General features: G+C 45.7%; 1 protein-coding gene across 50 annotated transcripts in view; it reads left to right on the top strand.

The window, feature by feature from the left end:
• C4H6orf89 (chromosome 4 C6orf89 homolog) overlaps positions 1 to 12669 on the top strand; it is a 45700-nt gene extending 33031 nt beyond the window's left edge. For 49 of the 50 annotated variants that reach the window (XM_077999053.1, XM_028846883.2, XM_077999044.1 and 46 more), the window contains 5 exons: positions 3370 to 3521; positions 3645 to 3784; positions 5532 to 5661; positions 8673 to 8796; positions 11358 to 12565. In XM_077999053.1, the coding sequence (XP_077855179.1) occupies positions 3370 to 3521; positions 3645 to 3784; positions 5532 to 5661; positions 8673 to 8796; positions 11358 to 11452 (641 nt within the window). In that variant the 3' untranslated portion in view covers positions 11453 to 12565. 50 annotated transcript variants of the gene reach the window in all.
• Positions 12670 to 13635: the final 966 nt, after the last annotated feature.

The following is a 13635-nucleotide window of genomic DNA, read 5'->3' as shown; positions in this document are numbered from 1 at the left end:
ATCTGTTTCTTATAAAAATCTGTATCTGAAAATCTGTATCTTGTATTCTGTCACCTTACTAAATTCTGTTTTTAGTACTAACAGTTTTTTACTTGTGTTCTTAGACCCTCAAGGAACACCACCTCCAAGTTTTTCTTTCAGTTTGCTATTCCTACTTTCTTTTTCTTTCTTGATTTCCCTTTACTGGGTTTTCTTCTACCTGCTTTTTAAAGGCATCTCCACCTGGAAATCCCAAGAATATCTAAAGCTCAGAATAAAATTAAAATTAAATAAATTAGGCTAGACTGGGTACAGTGGCTCACGCCTGTAATCCCAGCACTTTGGGAGGCTGAGGTTGGTGGATCATCTGAGGTCCGGAGTTTGAGACCAGCCTGGCCAACATGGTGAAACCCCGTCTCTACTAAAAATACAAAAATGAGCCGGGCTTGGTGGCAGGCACCCGTAATCCCAGCTACTTGGGAGGCTGAGGCAGGAGAATCGCTTGACCCCAGGAGGCGGAGGTTGCAGTGAGCAGAGATCGTGCCACTGCACTCCAGCCTGGGTGACAGAGCGAGACTCTATCTCAAAAAAAAAAATAAATAATAAGTTGTAGTTAAAATAATTATCCTAACTCTTAGGTTAAGAGCTGTTCGCTGCTAGCCCATGCAGCACCTTTGTACAAATTCGAGGAAGGTGCCCCTTTCTCCTGGTGCTTTACTCTCATCTCCTGGGAAGATTGTCATAATTAACTGATTCTGTTGGAATATGACACACTACTACAGAAAAGTGTCATAATAAATCTGGAGATGACGTTCCCTAGATGAGCACTAGACATGGGCGATAGCAGAGATCTGCAGGTTTATGATGACACTGACCAAGAGGACAGCGTAGTGCAGACATTCACAGTAGTGCTGCTTGGGGCTGTAGGTTTCATCCTCACTGCTTCTAGAATCCACCCCTTTTTTCCATTCTCACTGCCTCATTCATTATATTTCACTTCTCATCACAGTGGAACCCCCCCCCACTTTTCCCTAAAAACGGGCAAAACTAAAATATAACCAGGTCTTTCTTTTCCCAGCCTCTCTCTTCTAGGGCACCCTAATCACAATCCAGAATAATCTTCCTAGAACATGGAGAAATTCCTGCTCAGAAGCCTCCAACAGTTCCTCTTTTTGTTCTGAGTGGAGTCAGACATGCTTCAAGCCCTGGAAGCCCTCACCACATCTCCCTCTGCAGCCTGTTTCCTTACCCAAACCCCCACTGCACGCCCAGCATCTCCTGTGTTCTTCCTGCCACACTCTGGCACCTCGGGAACTTCCTATCACCTCTGACTTTCAGTTTGTTCATCCACAGAATGAGAATAGTGATTCCTACTCAGTAATTACACAGTGAAAATTAAATGCTATAACATGGGAAAGTGATTACCATAGGGCAAGCACTCAGTGCGTTAGCTTTCTTTCTCCTTCCCCTTCCGTTGCAAGTACTTTGGAAACTGAAATGCTATATAATTGTAACATGTTGTTATGATTATGCCTCATGGTGTGTCCGTTACCCAGAATTTTTGCATATTGGCAAGAATTTATTGTATTTGACCCTGAATAGGAAACATTTGAAAATATTAGAGAAGAAAAATGCAACTTTGCAGCCTCAGTGTGCCACTGAAACAGGTGGCACTAAAGGGTTGTCAGCTACCCCCGGAGCACTGTGGGAGGAGAGGTGCCCTCCCAGGAGCAGACTGTATCAGTAATCCTCTGGCTAATAATCTTCCTGCAGGTTGGGACTGGCTGAGAAAGGTAGGTGGCAGTTGCCTCCCGGAAACACAGATACTATCTGCAAGAGATGGAGGATGCTCAGGAGACCGGCCAAGAACAAACACGGTCCTTGCCTGACAAGGATTTCCTATGCCCCACTACTACTGCCTCAGAGAAAACAAGGATAAAGCGCTTACTGCCAACCACAGAAAATGTTTTGTGGTTAAGAGTCAGTTTCCAAGTATGTTTATTGGTTTAAAAACTTGACTTCGTTTCAGCCACATTTGGTTGTCTGTTATCATTTGTTGTAGGCTCTCTCCTGATTTGGTTTCCTTTGGGTTTTAATCAGAACCATCTTCTGAAACATTTTAGATTCAAAGCAGAGTTTAAAACAAACACATCTCTCAGAGAACACAGATGAAATCCAAAATGGAACAGAAAGTAAACAAGAAATAATGAAATAACATTATAAACAGCATGGCAACAGAGGGAAGCTGGGAAAGGCTGTGCAGAAACAAGAGCCCCTCAGAGAAGGAGCCAAACCAGACAGGCGTGTCAGGGAGCCGCTGTCACTCACAGCAGGGTCTGGGTTGGGAGTCTTCCATTTCTGACCAGCATGTGGGGCTGGAAACTATGGCCGGCGGTCCCACCCCGTCCTGAGCTGGTATAGAGTGCTGTCTTATGGACAGATGCAATTCACTTTATTCCAAAGATGGCTCCAGAAAAGTCCTGTCTACCCTCTCCATCCCTTCCCTCTTCTATGCCCTTTTCTCACTCTTCCTTCCCAGAGTCCTGGCTCCCATGTGTACTTGTGAACCAAGGGTCTAGGCACATATCCAGCATGTGTGAGAAGTGCATTAGGGCACAGCGATGATGGGGTCACCCTTCTATCCACACCAGCCCCCCTGTGCTGTAGACATTTCGGCCCTATGGGTCATAGGTTAGAAAATGTTGGGAGAACTACATTTTTAGCTCCACGCTGCTGATAGTTTTTCCTAGCTGTTACGCTTTATTTGTTGATTTGATTTAGGAAATGCATGTACAGGTTAAAAGATATTTTCCACAAAGTGTAAAAAGGTATACAGAGAAGAGTACCTCTCCTTCCTGCCCCTCTCCTCTACTCCCTCCTCAGAGGCTGCTTCATGTGGACCTTACCTTTTCGGCGGTCTCCAGGGCTTATCATTGTGTGTTTTAAAAATTATTATGGGCTGGATGCGGTGGCTTGCGCCTGTAATCCCAGCACTTTGGGAGGCCGACGTTTGGGCAGATCACTTGAGCCCAAGAATTCAAGACCAGCCTGGGCAACAGGGCAAGACTCCGCTCTAACTAAAAATACAAAAATTAGCCAGGTGTGATGGCATGCATCTGTAGTTCCAGCTACTCGGAAGGCTGTGGCAGTAAAATCTCTTGAACCCAGGAGGCAGGGGTTACAGTGAGCTGGACAGTGCCACTGCACTCCAGCCTGGGCGACAGAGTGAGACTCTGTCTCAAAATAAATAAATAAATAAATAAAAGTCATTCTGATGTCTTTCCTTTCTTGTTTCGTTGCTGGAGCTACTGGATGTACCGGCTGTGCTCTTTCAGTATCTGCTTTCTGCTCTTTCAGTATCTGCTTTCTCCATATGCCTTCCTCTCTCAGACTTTGACCCCTGGTGGACAAAGGACTGTGAGCAGAATGAGTCAGAGCCCATTCCTGCCAACTGCACTGGCTGTGCCCAAAAACCCCTGAAGGTGATGCTCCTGCAAGATGCCCCAAGGAAATTTGAGAGGCTCCATCCACTGGTGATCAAGGTGAGCAGAAGCCTGAGTCTCCCACTGATTGGCTGCTTGCTTAAAGGCTAGGTCAAGCTCTAGGAAATTTCTGACAAGTAACTCTGTGTTGTTTTGTTTTACTTTGTCTCCTGCCTTGCCAAGACGGGAAAGCCCCTGTCGTCGGAGGAGATTCAGCATTTTTTGTGCCAGTACCCTGAGGTGATAGAAGGCTTCACTGAAGGGTTTTTCGCCAAGTGGTGGCGCTGCTTTCCTGAACGGTGGTTCCCATTTCCTTACCCATGGTGAGTGTGAAAAGGGCCGGGCATGGTGGCTCACGCCTGTGATCCCAGCACTTTGGGAGGCCGAGGCAGGCAGATCACTTGAGCCTAGGAGTTGGAGACCAGCCTGCCCAACATGGCAAAACCCCATCTCTACTAAAAATACAAAAATTAGCCACGTGTGGTGGTGCGTGCCTGTAATCCTAGCTACTCTAGAGGCTGAGGCACGAGAATCACTTGAACCTGGGAGGCAGAGGTTGCTGTGAGCTGAGATCGCGCTGTTGCACTCCAGCTTGGGTAACAGAATGAGGCTGTGTCTCAGAAAAAAATGGGTGGGGGGTGGGCTATGGGGGCACTTAGCTTGTGAGTAGGAAAGGGGCAGACCAGAAATACTCGCAAAACAGTAATAGCTATCACTGAGCCACTACCACAGGCCCAGCATTTTACAAATCCAATGCTGGGATCCCACTGATAAACCAATGATGAGAGAGAAAGGGGATGGATGAAGAGGTGTGTCAGAAGGAGGGGCGCCACCAGCGGGAGACAGCAAGTTTGTCTAATAGAGTCATAATTTATTTGTAAGTATGCGTTTAGCATTATATGTAGAATGCGGCCTCATGCAGGGGGCTGAAGAGAGAGTGCAAATATTAGAAGGAGAATTGCATTTTTTGGCACTTGTTTCTGCCAGGCAGTGTGCGTTGGTGCTTAGTGTCTGTGGCTCACTGGAGACACTGATAATAACTCTGGAAAGTAGGAATGATTGTTGTCATTTTTCAGATCAGACAAGTGGGAATCAGTAGCCAGGCATGGTGGCTCATGCCTATAATCCCAACACTTTGGGAGTCTGAGGCAGGTAGATTACTTGGGCCCAGGAGTTCGAGACCAGCCTGGGCAACATAGGGAGACCCCATCTCTACAAAAAATATCCAAGCTATTTGGAAGGCTGAGTTGGGAGGATGGCTTGAGCCTGGGAGGTTAAGGCTGCAGTGAACCATGATCACACCACTGCCCTCCAGCCTAGGCGACAAAGTGAGACCCTGTCTCAAAAAAAAAGGAAGGGGGAGAAAGAAAGAAAAATGGGAAACAGAGAGGTTAAGTAACTTGCCTAAGGTTACCCAGCCACGATCGAAACCCCAGTTTGTCCTGCTGTTCCTTCCTGTGCCCAGCGGAAGACATGGTTCATTCCTTGTGGTTAAAGTTGCTGCCTAGTAAGAAAAGAAAGCCAGTTTCCATCTTAGAACTGTTCCAAAATAATTAAAATGGCTTTTTCGGGCTTTTTGTTAATGTCTTAATGCTTCTATCTTTCTTTAAATGTGCTGTTTGTTTGCGTGCTAGAGTGCCCAGTTGAACAAGCTGAGCAGGCTTCCCCTGCGTCTCCCTCTGCCTCGGAAGAAGGGTCATGCTTTTTGTCCCTTCCTCCTTCTCTCTTCTTCCCTTCCCCCTCCTGGCCTGCTGTTACTTCAGTCTTCTCCAAGATAGAATGAATAGATTGTTTCTTTCCTTCCTCTATATATTGTTTTAGCTGCAGTTTAAAAACACTCCACCCACATGTTCAAATCATGGCTGTAGAGTTAATGCCTGTTTGTGTCCATGTTATACTTCATTGACTCGGTGCAACTATTCTTCAGGGACCTAATACTTAAGATACTGTACTCATATTTTTTCCTCTTTACCCACCGCCCACGGTTTTCCCACCCTTACTTGGCTCTCTCTTAGTCATGGACTGGCTTGACCAGTTTAATTACTTTTTTTCTATTTCAAACTTCTATAGGAGAAGACCTCTGAACAGATCACAAATGTTACGTGAGCTTTTTCCTGTTTTCACTCACCTGCCATTTCCAAAAGATGCCTCTTTAAACAAGTGCTTCCTTCTTCACCCGGAACCTGTTGTGGGGAGTAAGGTAGGAAATTTTGAGAGGACTTGGATCTAGAATTTTCTTTACTTGGGATCTGGACTGATGTCATAACCACGGCCTTCCCTGCATATTGGCTTAGAGGGTGAATTGAGGGGACGCCCACACAGTCTAGTTCTCCCCTCCTGCTGCTAGCCAGGAGACTTGCAGGGGCACACCTTGTCATGAAGGCAGGTTTCCAGAAAGTCTAGTTACCTTGCAAATCTGCCTCCTGCGCTTAACACCTAAGGCAAGCTACTTTTCTATATTAAAAGAAGTAAAATCTTAAAATTTGAAGGACTTCAGTGTACAATTAGTCTGGCTTTCCTACCTTAAATTCCTACCTTAAATTAGAAAGTCGGCAAGCAGCCATGAATGGTGGTCGCTCATGCCTGTAATCCAGCACTTGGCGGGGCTGAGGCAAGAGGATTGCTTGAGCCTAGGAGTTTCAGACCAGCCTGGGCAATATAGCAAGACCCTGTCCCTATTTTTTTTTTAAAAAGAAAAGAAAGCTATAAAGGAATAGCTTTACTTCTTCATTTTGAAGAACGGAATAACTTCTTCATTTTGTGGATAAGGAAACTGAGCCCCAGAGAGATTAAGTGAGTTGCCCAAGGACACACCCTTTACCCTCTAACCCCCAGGGTGGTTTTTGCCAGAAATAAACAATTAAGAGATTTCAGGTAGAGAACTTGAAAGGCAAAAAGTGTGGGAACCTGGGAAAGATTTGATAGGCAGGCAGCCCAGCTGGGGTGGAAAAGCCCACTCTGCCCCCATAATTTCCCACTTCAGTCTGGGGCCAAGTGCTCAGAGCCAAAGTTGCCTCTCTGGGGCCAGTGGACTGGGAGAAGCTGTTCTGCATTTGTGTCTGTTTACTTTTCTCTGAATTGCTCCTTTTGTTAAGTCTCATTCCTAAGGAAGGTTTTTGAGCCTGGATTGGTTTGGGAGAATTAAAAGCATGCATTTTCCTTGGTAAAAAAAAAAAAAAAAAAAAATTCCCAAACTGTGGCCCCCTACCAACTCTGGACCGTGGCTTCCACCTCCTCATACTATTGCTTGGCTCCAAATTTGCTGAATTGTGTTAAAGGAATTTAAAAGTCTATAAAAACAATCATTTTGTCTAGAAGTAAGAAGTTCTGTCTGCCAGCACTGGGGTGGAGATGCTGGGCTCTTGCCTCAGATTTTAAAGAAGTTTATCCTGCTGTCGCCGGCTAGAATTCCAGGCCCTTGTATGATTTCATCTTCATAAATATAATTCTGGGACACGGCCTTTATCTTTCTCTTGGTTTTACCACTTGAATACCAGAGTTAATTTCTCCAGCCTGTGCAACATCAAGGAGCCCAGCCAAAGGAGTAAATACAGAGTTACTCAAATGCTTACCAAAGTCATACTGTGGTTCTCGAGGATGTTTTGGGAAGGGCAGTGGCCAAACAGGCAAAACTCCTGAGAGCCTGATTTCTTAGAGAATCTGTTTCCCCACCCTGGCCCAAGCTCTCCTTTCCCTGCAGCCTTGTAACCCCACCCTGTTGTCCACATCCCTGGGCCCTGTTAAAGTCACGTGTCTGTGGGCCCAGTATCCAAAGGCAGCCTTAAGACAGAAGTGGGAAGCTGGTTGTTAAGTGGCACTCGGGGAGATGGTGAGGGGCTCCAAGGCCCACTTCACCCACTCCACAGTGTGGCCTAGGGCTGGCCTGTGCCGCCCTGTTGTCTGTTTCTTCCCATCCTGGGAATGGATGACTGTGACCCTACCCGCTTCAGGCCTGTGTGAAGAAGGATACAGCCACTTGTTTTGGTCCTTCTGAGATTGTTGTGAGGACTACAGATGGTAAGGCCTCCGCCAATGTGAGTGCCAGTCAACTGCAGGCTGGCGGAAGACCAGGCTTGTCCCTGTCACCACATTAGCAGGTGAAATGGCTCTAGTGTTGCCATGAAAACATTATGGGCAAGGCCTGTGGCAGCAGCAGAGAGACCAGGGCTGGGGACAGGGGAAGACGGGGCCAAAACCCAAGACTCTGGAGGCCGTGAATGGTGAAGAGAAAAACCAAGACATGGCCCAGGGAGTCAGACTTCTGGCTCCCACTTTATATGGGCGTATAAAGGGTTTCTCTGAAGGGCAGGAGATAGGAGGAAGAGATGAGAGAAGAGACCCTAGGGGTTTTCTGTCATCATCAAGGTAAGGAGAAATGTCCCAGCAAGACCCATCTCTTTATCCCTATTCCCTGCCCTGGTCCCAGCCCCATCCCCAGGGTTCACAGCTCCTTCCCTGGCACATAGCAGGTTGCATTTAATGCCCGTTGCCGGCAGTAGCATGCCCTCAGAGGGGCAGTAGTTACCTGTGCAGGTGCATATGCTGGTTGTCTCCTTAGTTTTCAGAAACAGAGGCCAGTCTTAGTGTCATTAGTTTTTAATCAGTAGCATGGCCTGCCTGCTCCCCTGGGTCTTGCCAGGCAATATAAACTTAAACTTCCTGCTGTGCAATACTTATCAGAGCCCTGGTAGTAAGAAATAACATTCCATGGAAGAGTGCCGAACCAATGTCCCGATTATCTATTTATCTAAAAAGTTTTCATCAAACCCAGAATCTCAGAATGTTGTATACTTCAGCCACCATTTGTTGGTTTCTGCTAGAACTACCTTTGTTAAATTGCAATTAGGTATTTTCCTTTGGCTTACTTTGAAGCTGTGGCTAAAACCAGTTGCAAATTATGAAGCTCATGCAGGATCTGCTCTGGGGCTCTCGCTGAGGGGACTGCCCACTAAATCACACAGTGCCTCTTTAGGAGACCCACGGAAGAGATTGTACTCTGGTCTTAGTGCCAAGAGATGCCATTCTTAGGAGAAGTAGTTTGTTTTTGTCTTTTGGACATAATTGCAAATTTTTGTTATTGGTTCTATTTCCTCTTTGCTCAGGCTAGAAAACTCAGAGCCATATGTGAAAGCATTTTTATTTACTAAAGCCCCTGGTTTTATTTTGTTTTCTTTGCCTTCCTTTTCCTCCCCTCCTCTTTCTTTCCTCCAGATGCATGAGATGCGTGACCTATTTATCATGGGCAGCGGCGAGGCCATGTTGCAGCTTATCCCTCCCTTCCAGTGCCGAAAACATTGTCAGTCTGTGGCCATGCCAATAGAGCCGGGAGATATCGGTATGGAGGGCCCCAGGAGGGCAGGGTCAGCCATGAATCTTTTTAGTTTTTAATTCAAAAGCTATTTTAAGAATCGTGTACTGCCTTCACAGAAGTTTTATTTAGTAGAATCAAAAATAACATTCTCCTATTAACAGGCTCAACATTTATGCTTAGAAATGAAACAACTTAATGAGAAAACATAGCAGAAAGAAATGTCTTGTACGTACAACATATAGAATGCATGTGTCTGTTGACCGTAGAAACTTCAAGTTAGGAAGGATTCTGGAAAGTATTTAGACCAATCCCTCGTTTTATAGATGAAAAGGTTGAGACCCAGAGAGGAGAGGTGACCACCCCAAGGCCCCACTATCTGTTGAGCAGAGCATCAGGTCTTAAGTGCCTGCTTGGACACAGTCAAGCCAGGAGAGGGACAATCCAGGACTACAGGAATATACACCCATGTTGCAAATAAACCAATACCAAGCAGTATATAAGGGCAATGGTCACACAAGGAAATATTACCTTCTGTGTGGCTGCCACAGCCAAGTCACAGCCTCACATTGATGACTCACCCTTGGCCCTGGCTCAGTGTTTTCCCAAATGTGACTTGTCCTGTGCCTTATATCCTAAAAATCTGTTCCAAAGAAACAGGTTTGAATCCACTGCTGTCAGTAGCAATCAGTTTGACAGCCGAGTTTTCTTGGAAGAAACAAATAAATCAGCAAGTGTCACCATTGACCTCCTTGCTTTTCCTGCCTCACAAAACCTAGGCAAGACCTGGAGTCTCTGGCAGAGCCCAGACTGGGTTTTCCAATTGATTTCTTTAATTTTACCCATTCAGAAGACCCCCAAATCCCTAGAAACCTTGCATCTTATATGAGGGTAGGAATTGGACTGCAAGCTATGCCAAGTTTTAATTTAAATTACATAACTTTTATTTCAATTTAGAAATGAAAAATAAAAATAATGTGCAAATCAAGCATTAACTAATAATGGAGCACAGCTGGCCTGGCTCTTGGGAAACTTCCTACAAAAAGGAAGATTCTTGTATGGAAATTGTTCTGAACCTTTTTCCTGTAATGGAGTGACTCTTAACATAAGAGATGACTATTGCGAAAATCTCTCTGGCATATTTAGGTTTGGAGCATGTGGTTGTGCTTGAACAAGTTTCTGTCTTATATTTTACAAATGCCTAACAATTCAGACAACTACAGAAACACCTTAGTTATCTGAATTCCAGACTTCCGGCTCCCACAAGCAACCGGAATACCAATTACAGAATTAGGGGGAAAAAAAAAAAGAAATGTCTGGCAGTAATCAAGAAAGCTTGAGCATCAAATGCTGGTACAGATAGTCCAGATTAGCCTAACATCCAGTGCGTGATACCTGCTGTGCTGTGCCTGACTGGTTTGTTGACTAGAAAGAAAGGATCCCTGTAGTTGGCAGTGTCTATAAAAGGCCAGTCACATGACAGAACATAGAGAGGGATGGTGACTGAAGAGAAGAAGAATAGGAGAGCAAGCCCGGGAGAAGAATGGGGGCAGGGAGGGGTGGGGAAGCCAGCGAGCACCTGAAGCAGTGACAGAAATGGGCGTGATGACTGTAGCTGCCACGGTTAACAGTAAGGACAGGAAAGCAGACCCTGGCCAAGAAGAATCATTTAGTGTTGCAGGACAGACGGCGGTTCCTCTACCTTAAGGACCCTTAAGAATGGCACCACAACATGCAAGTTCTATGATTTTTGACAAAACATACATTGTTCTGTGGAGATGGAGGAAAGAAGGGTTCCAGATCACCAGAAAACCTTTCGGGGGTCAGGTACAATATCTGCAGTCACTGTACAGGACAGTCATTGCCCATCATGACCCTTCCGGAGTCGCCAAGTAAAAGTTGAATTCTACTCAGTGCTCTTCGTTTAAAGATGAGCAGGGCCCATAGTACTCTAGAACCTGTTTTCTTTGGAATATCTTACAGAACTCTACTGTTTGCTGAACCCAATTTGGGCAATGCTGGTTTAGGTTTAGGTTAATCTGGATGTTGTGTAATGAAACCGCATTATAGAAAGACACAGGAAAATTGGCTAGTAGGTCTTATGCCCCCTCAGAATCCATTCTGTCTTCTTGCTGTAAAAGCTGAGACTTGATGCCCAACACCAGCCTCATGTAGAGCATCCTGCCGTTGTAAGCCTGCTGAATTGTGATTCATAGTTCCCTGGGTGAGGGGCGGTGATAAAGCATTTAAAGAGGACTGATAATAACTAGGAAGTGCCAAAAGACTTTCAGAGCAATTTGTCTTTAAGCCAGGAGTGGTGGCCCACACCTGTAATCCCAGCACTCTGGGAGTGAGAGGCAGGAGGATCACTTGAGCCCAGGAGTTCAAGACCAGCCTGGGTAATATAGTGAGACCCCATCTCTTAAAAAGAAAAGAAAAAGAAAAAAAGAAACTAAAATAGAAAAAGATTTGTCTTTGGCTCTGCAGTGCACCCTGAGGGCCAGCTCTGGCAGACCCGCCTTGCTCTGCCCACAGGTGTGCCCACCCGCTAACATTTACATGTTTTCCTCTTGCTATTTCCCCTCAAGGCTATGCCAGCACCACTCACTGGAAGGTCTACATTATAGCCAGAGGGGTCCAGCCTTTGGTCATCTGCGATGGAACCACTTTCTCAGAACTGTAGGAAAGAGAACTGTGCACAGGAACAGCTTCCAGAGCCGAAAACCAGGTTGAAAGGGGAAAAATAAAAAACTATGAAACTGCTTTCCAGGGGTTGGTTACTTAGTTACCTGCCCTTTGCATGCATGTGTGAACCAGCTGTGAGCTGCAAGGCAGTGGCCAGGGCCTAGCCCTCCTGACTCTTCCTGCAGATGGCTCAGGAAGGATTCAGCCTGGCCACTTGGCTAGGACTCTGCCAGCACCCATCTGAGACTGACCTCTTCCGGGCCTTTGGGCACTAAGACCTTGATGCTGCCCCTTAGGCAGGAAACAGGGCTGGTGTCTGCCTTCGCCTGTATTGCCAGCTTCCTTCCCTGGCAGTGGAGAGGGCAGCCAACAGGTTCTGATGTCAGAGCCATCCTTTACCAGGTGGGCCTGCTCGTCCCCATCTTCCTGGCCACATCACTCTACTTTTTGGAAAGCCATGGCTGATTAAAGAAGTTCTTGTAGTTTCCCAAACGAAATGGAATCTAGAAGCAGTGAAAAAAGGTCAGATAACTTTGAATTGCATTCAAGAAGTACACTTCTTTCCCATTGTCCGTGGCACTTGGAGTCTCTATGATGCCAGGCTAGAGTCTGATCATATAATAATTCAAAGTGGTAACTCCCAAGGTAATGCTTTCTTCCATTTCATCAGGTTCTTATATCCCCACTGCACTCCCTCCCCTTCTCCCTTGCCTGTCTGAATGGCTTCTTGGAAGCTTGGCTCTAGTCCTCCCTGCCTTGGCAGGGCCAGAGCCCACTACTGCTGAGGCAGCACTGCTCTTGTCAGCTGTGTTGCCTTTACCAAGTGTCTTCAGAGGGTTATGAGTTAGAGTAGCTGGCCGGGGGAGAGGGTGCCTCCCTGGGTTTGATCTTTAGGGTCTGACTTTCTGCAGAGAAGATGTTTTACAGATGTGTCAAAGCTGATGTTGTAATGTGGTTGGGGGAGGAAATCCAGACCCAAAGTGTTTGTCAGCTGGGTGTACAAATGACTGTGTGATCCTCTGTCTTAAAATGATTTCTGTCTGTGCTGGGAAACAAAAACAAGGTGAGGTATTTTTCTTTTTTGTAATAATATAAAGCTGTGTGTTTCTGATTGGATGATTCACTATGTGCATTGTTTTCTCCCAAGTGCTTTCGGTATATAGCAATCAAATGGTGTAAATAAGGATGTTCTTTTCCTGTTCCTTTTTTTTTTTTTCTCTATTATTCTTTTACTGACACCGCTAGATACCTGGCCATTGGTCATGCCAATGCCAGGATGAAGAAAAAGCAATCTACACTTTGGCCTCTGGTTCTGAATTGCAGAAATCAAATGGATACATTACGTGTCGATGTCAGAATTATGGATCAGAGGCAGACAGTGATGAGTGAAGATGGTTGTGAAGCCCTCTTCATTCCTGGAGGAGCCTGCATCTCATCTCCCAGGCCCTCTTTCTCTGTGGGTCTCATGCCCAGCAGTGGGGAGCACTGCGCACTTGAATGACCTGTTTGTCTGCGGGCTTACAGAGGACAAGCAGAGTTCACAGAGCTCAGGGTGGAAACATCAGAGCCTCCTCCACGGGCTTCAGTGAAACTAGGATGAACTGTACCTGAGGGAATTTTTTCTTAATCAACCCCTTGTGTGGATTAATACAGGAAAAACAAAACTTGTGTACATATAAAAGTCATGCTGTTAAGCAGCTATGATTTAAGAGGTTTTAAGTCAGAGGGATCATGTAGAGGCCGGCTTTGCGTAAGCTTTTACAGCCTTCTGCAGTGTCCTTACCCTGGCCGCACATGGGGAAGGGCTGTATGTAAACAAGTGCTTTAGAGGCCTCTGAGAGTTTTTAAAAATTAGACCTGTTAACAAAAAAGAGGGTTTCTTAGGAACAAAGCAACTGTTTTGATTATTGAGATCTCTGTTTTGTTTCTGTGAGTTACTCTGTGTTCCTGTCCGCATTTCACTCCTGCCCTTCACATCTTAAATGTCCATAAAATACCCACTTCAGCTCAAAACTTTGAAAACGAAGAAACCCTTGCATGTGTTGATATTCTGAGGCATCCCCCGGGAAAGTCTCCTAAGCCCCATTTTGTACTTCAACAAAAAAATGACTGTAGCTGAAGAAAAGTAGAGACTTTCATGCATACGCTACTCATTTTACTTACAATCTACCCAGTTCAGAC

This window comes from Macaca mulatta, chromosome 4 (genome assembly GCF_049350105.2).
Source record: "Macaca mulatta isolate MMU2019108-1 chromosome 4, T2T-MMU8v2.0, whole genome shotgun sequence".
Classification (NCBI taxonomy): domain Eukaryota; kingdom Metazoa; phylum Chordata; class Mammalia; order Primates; family Cercopithecidae; genus Macaca; species Macaca mulatta.
Note: the sequence above shows the minus strand (reverse complement) of the source record. Positions and strands in the feature narration are given on the sequence as shown.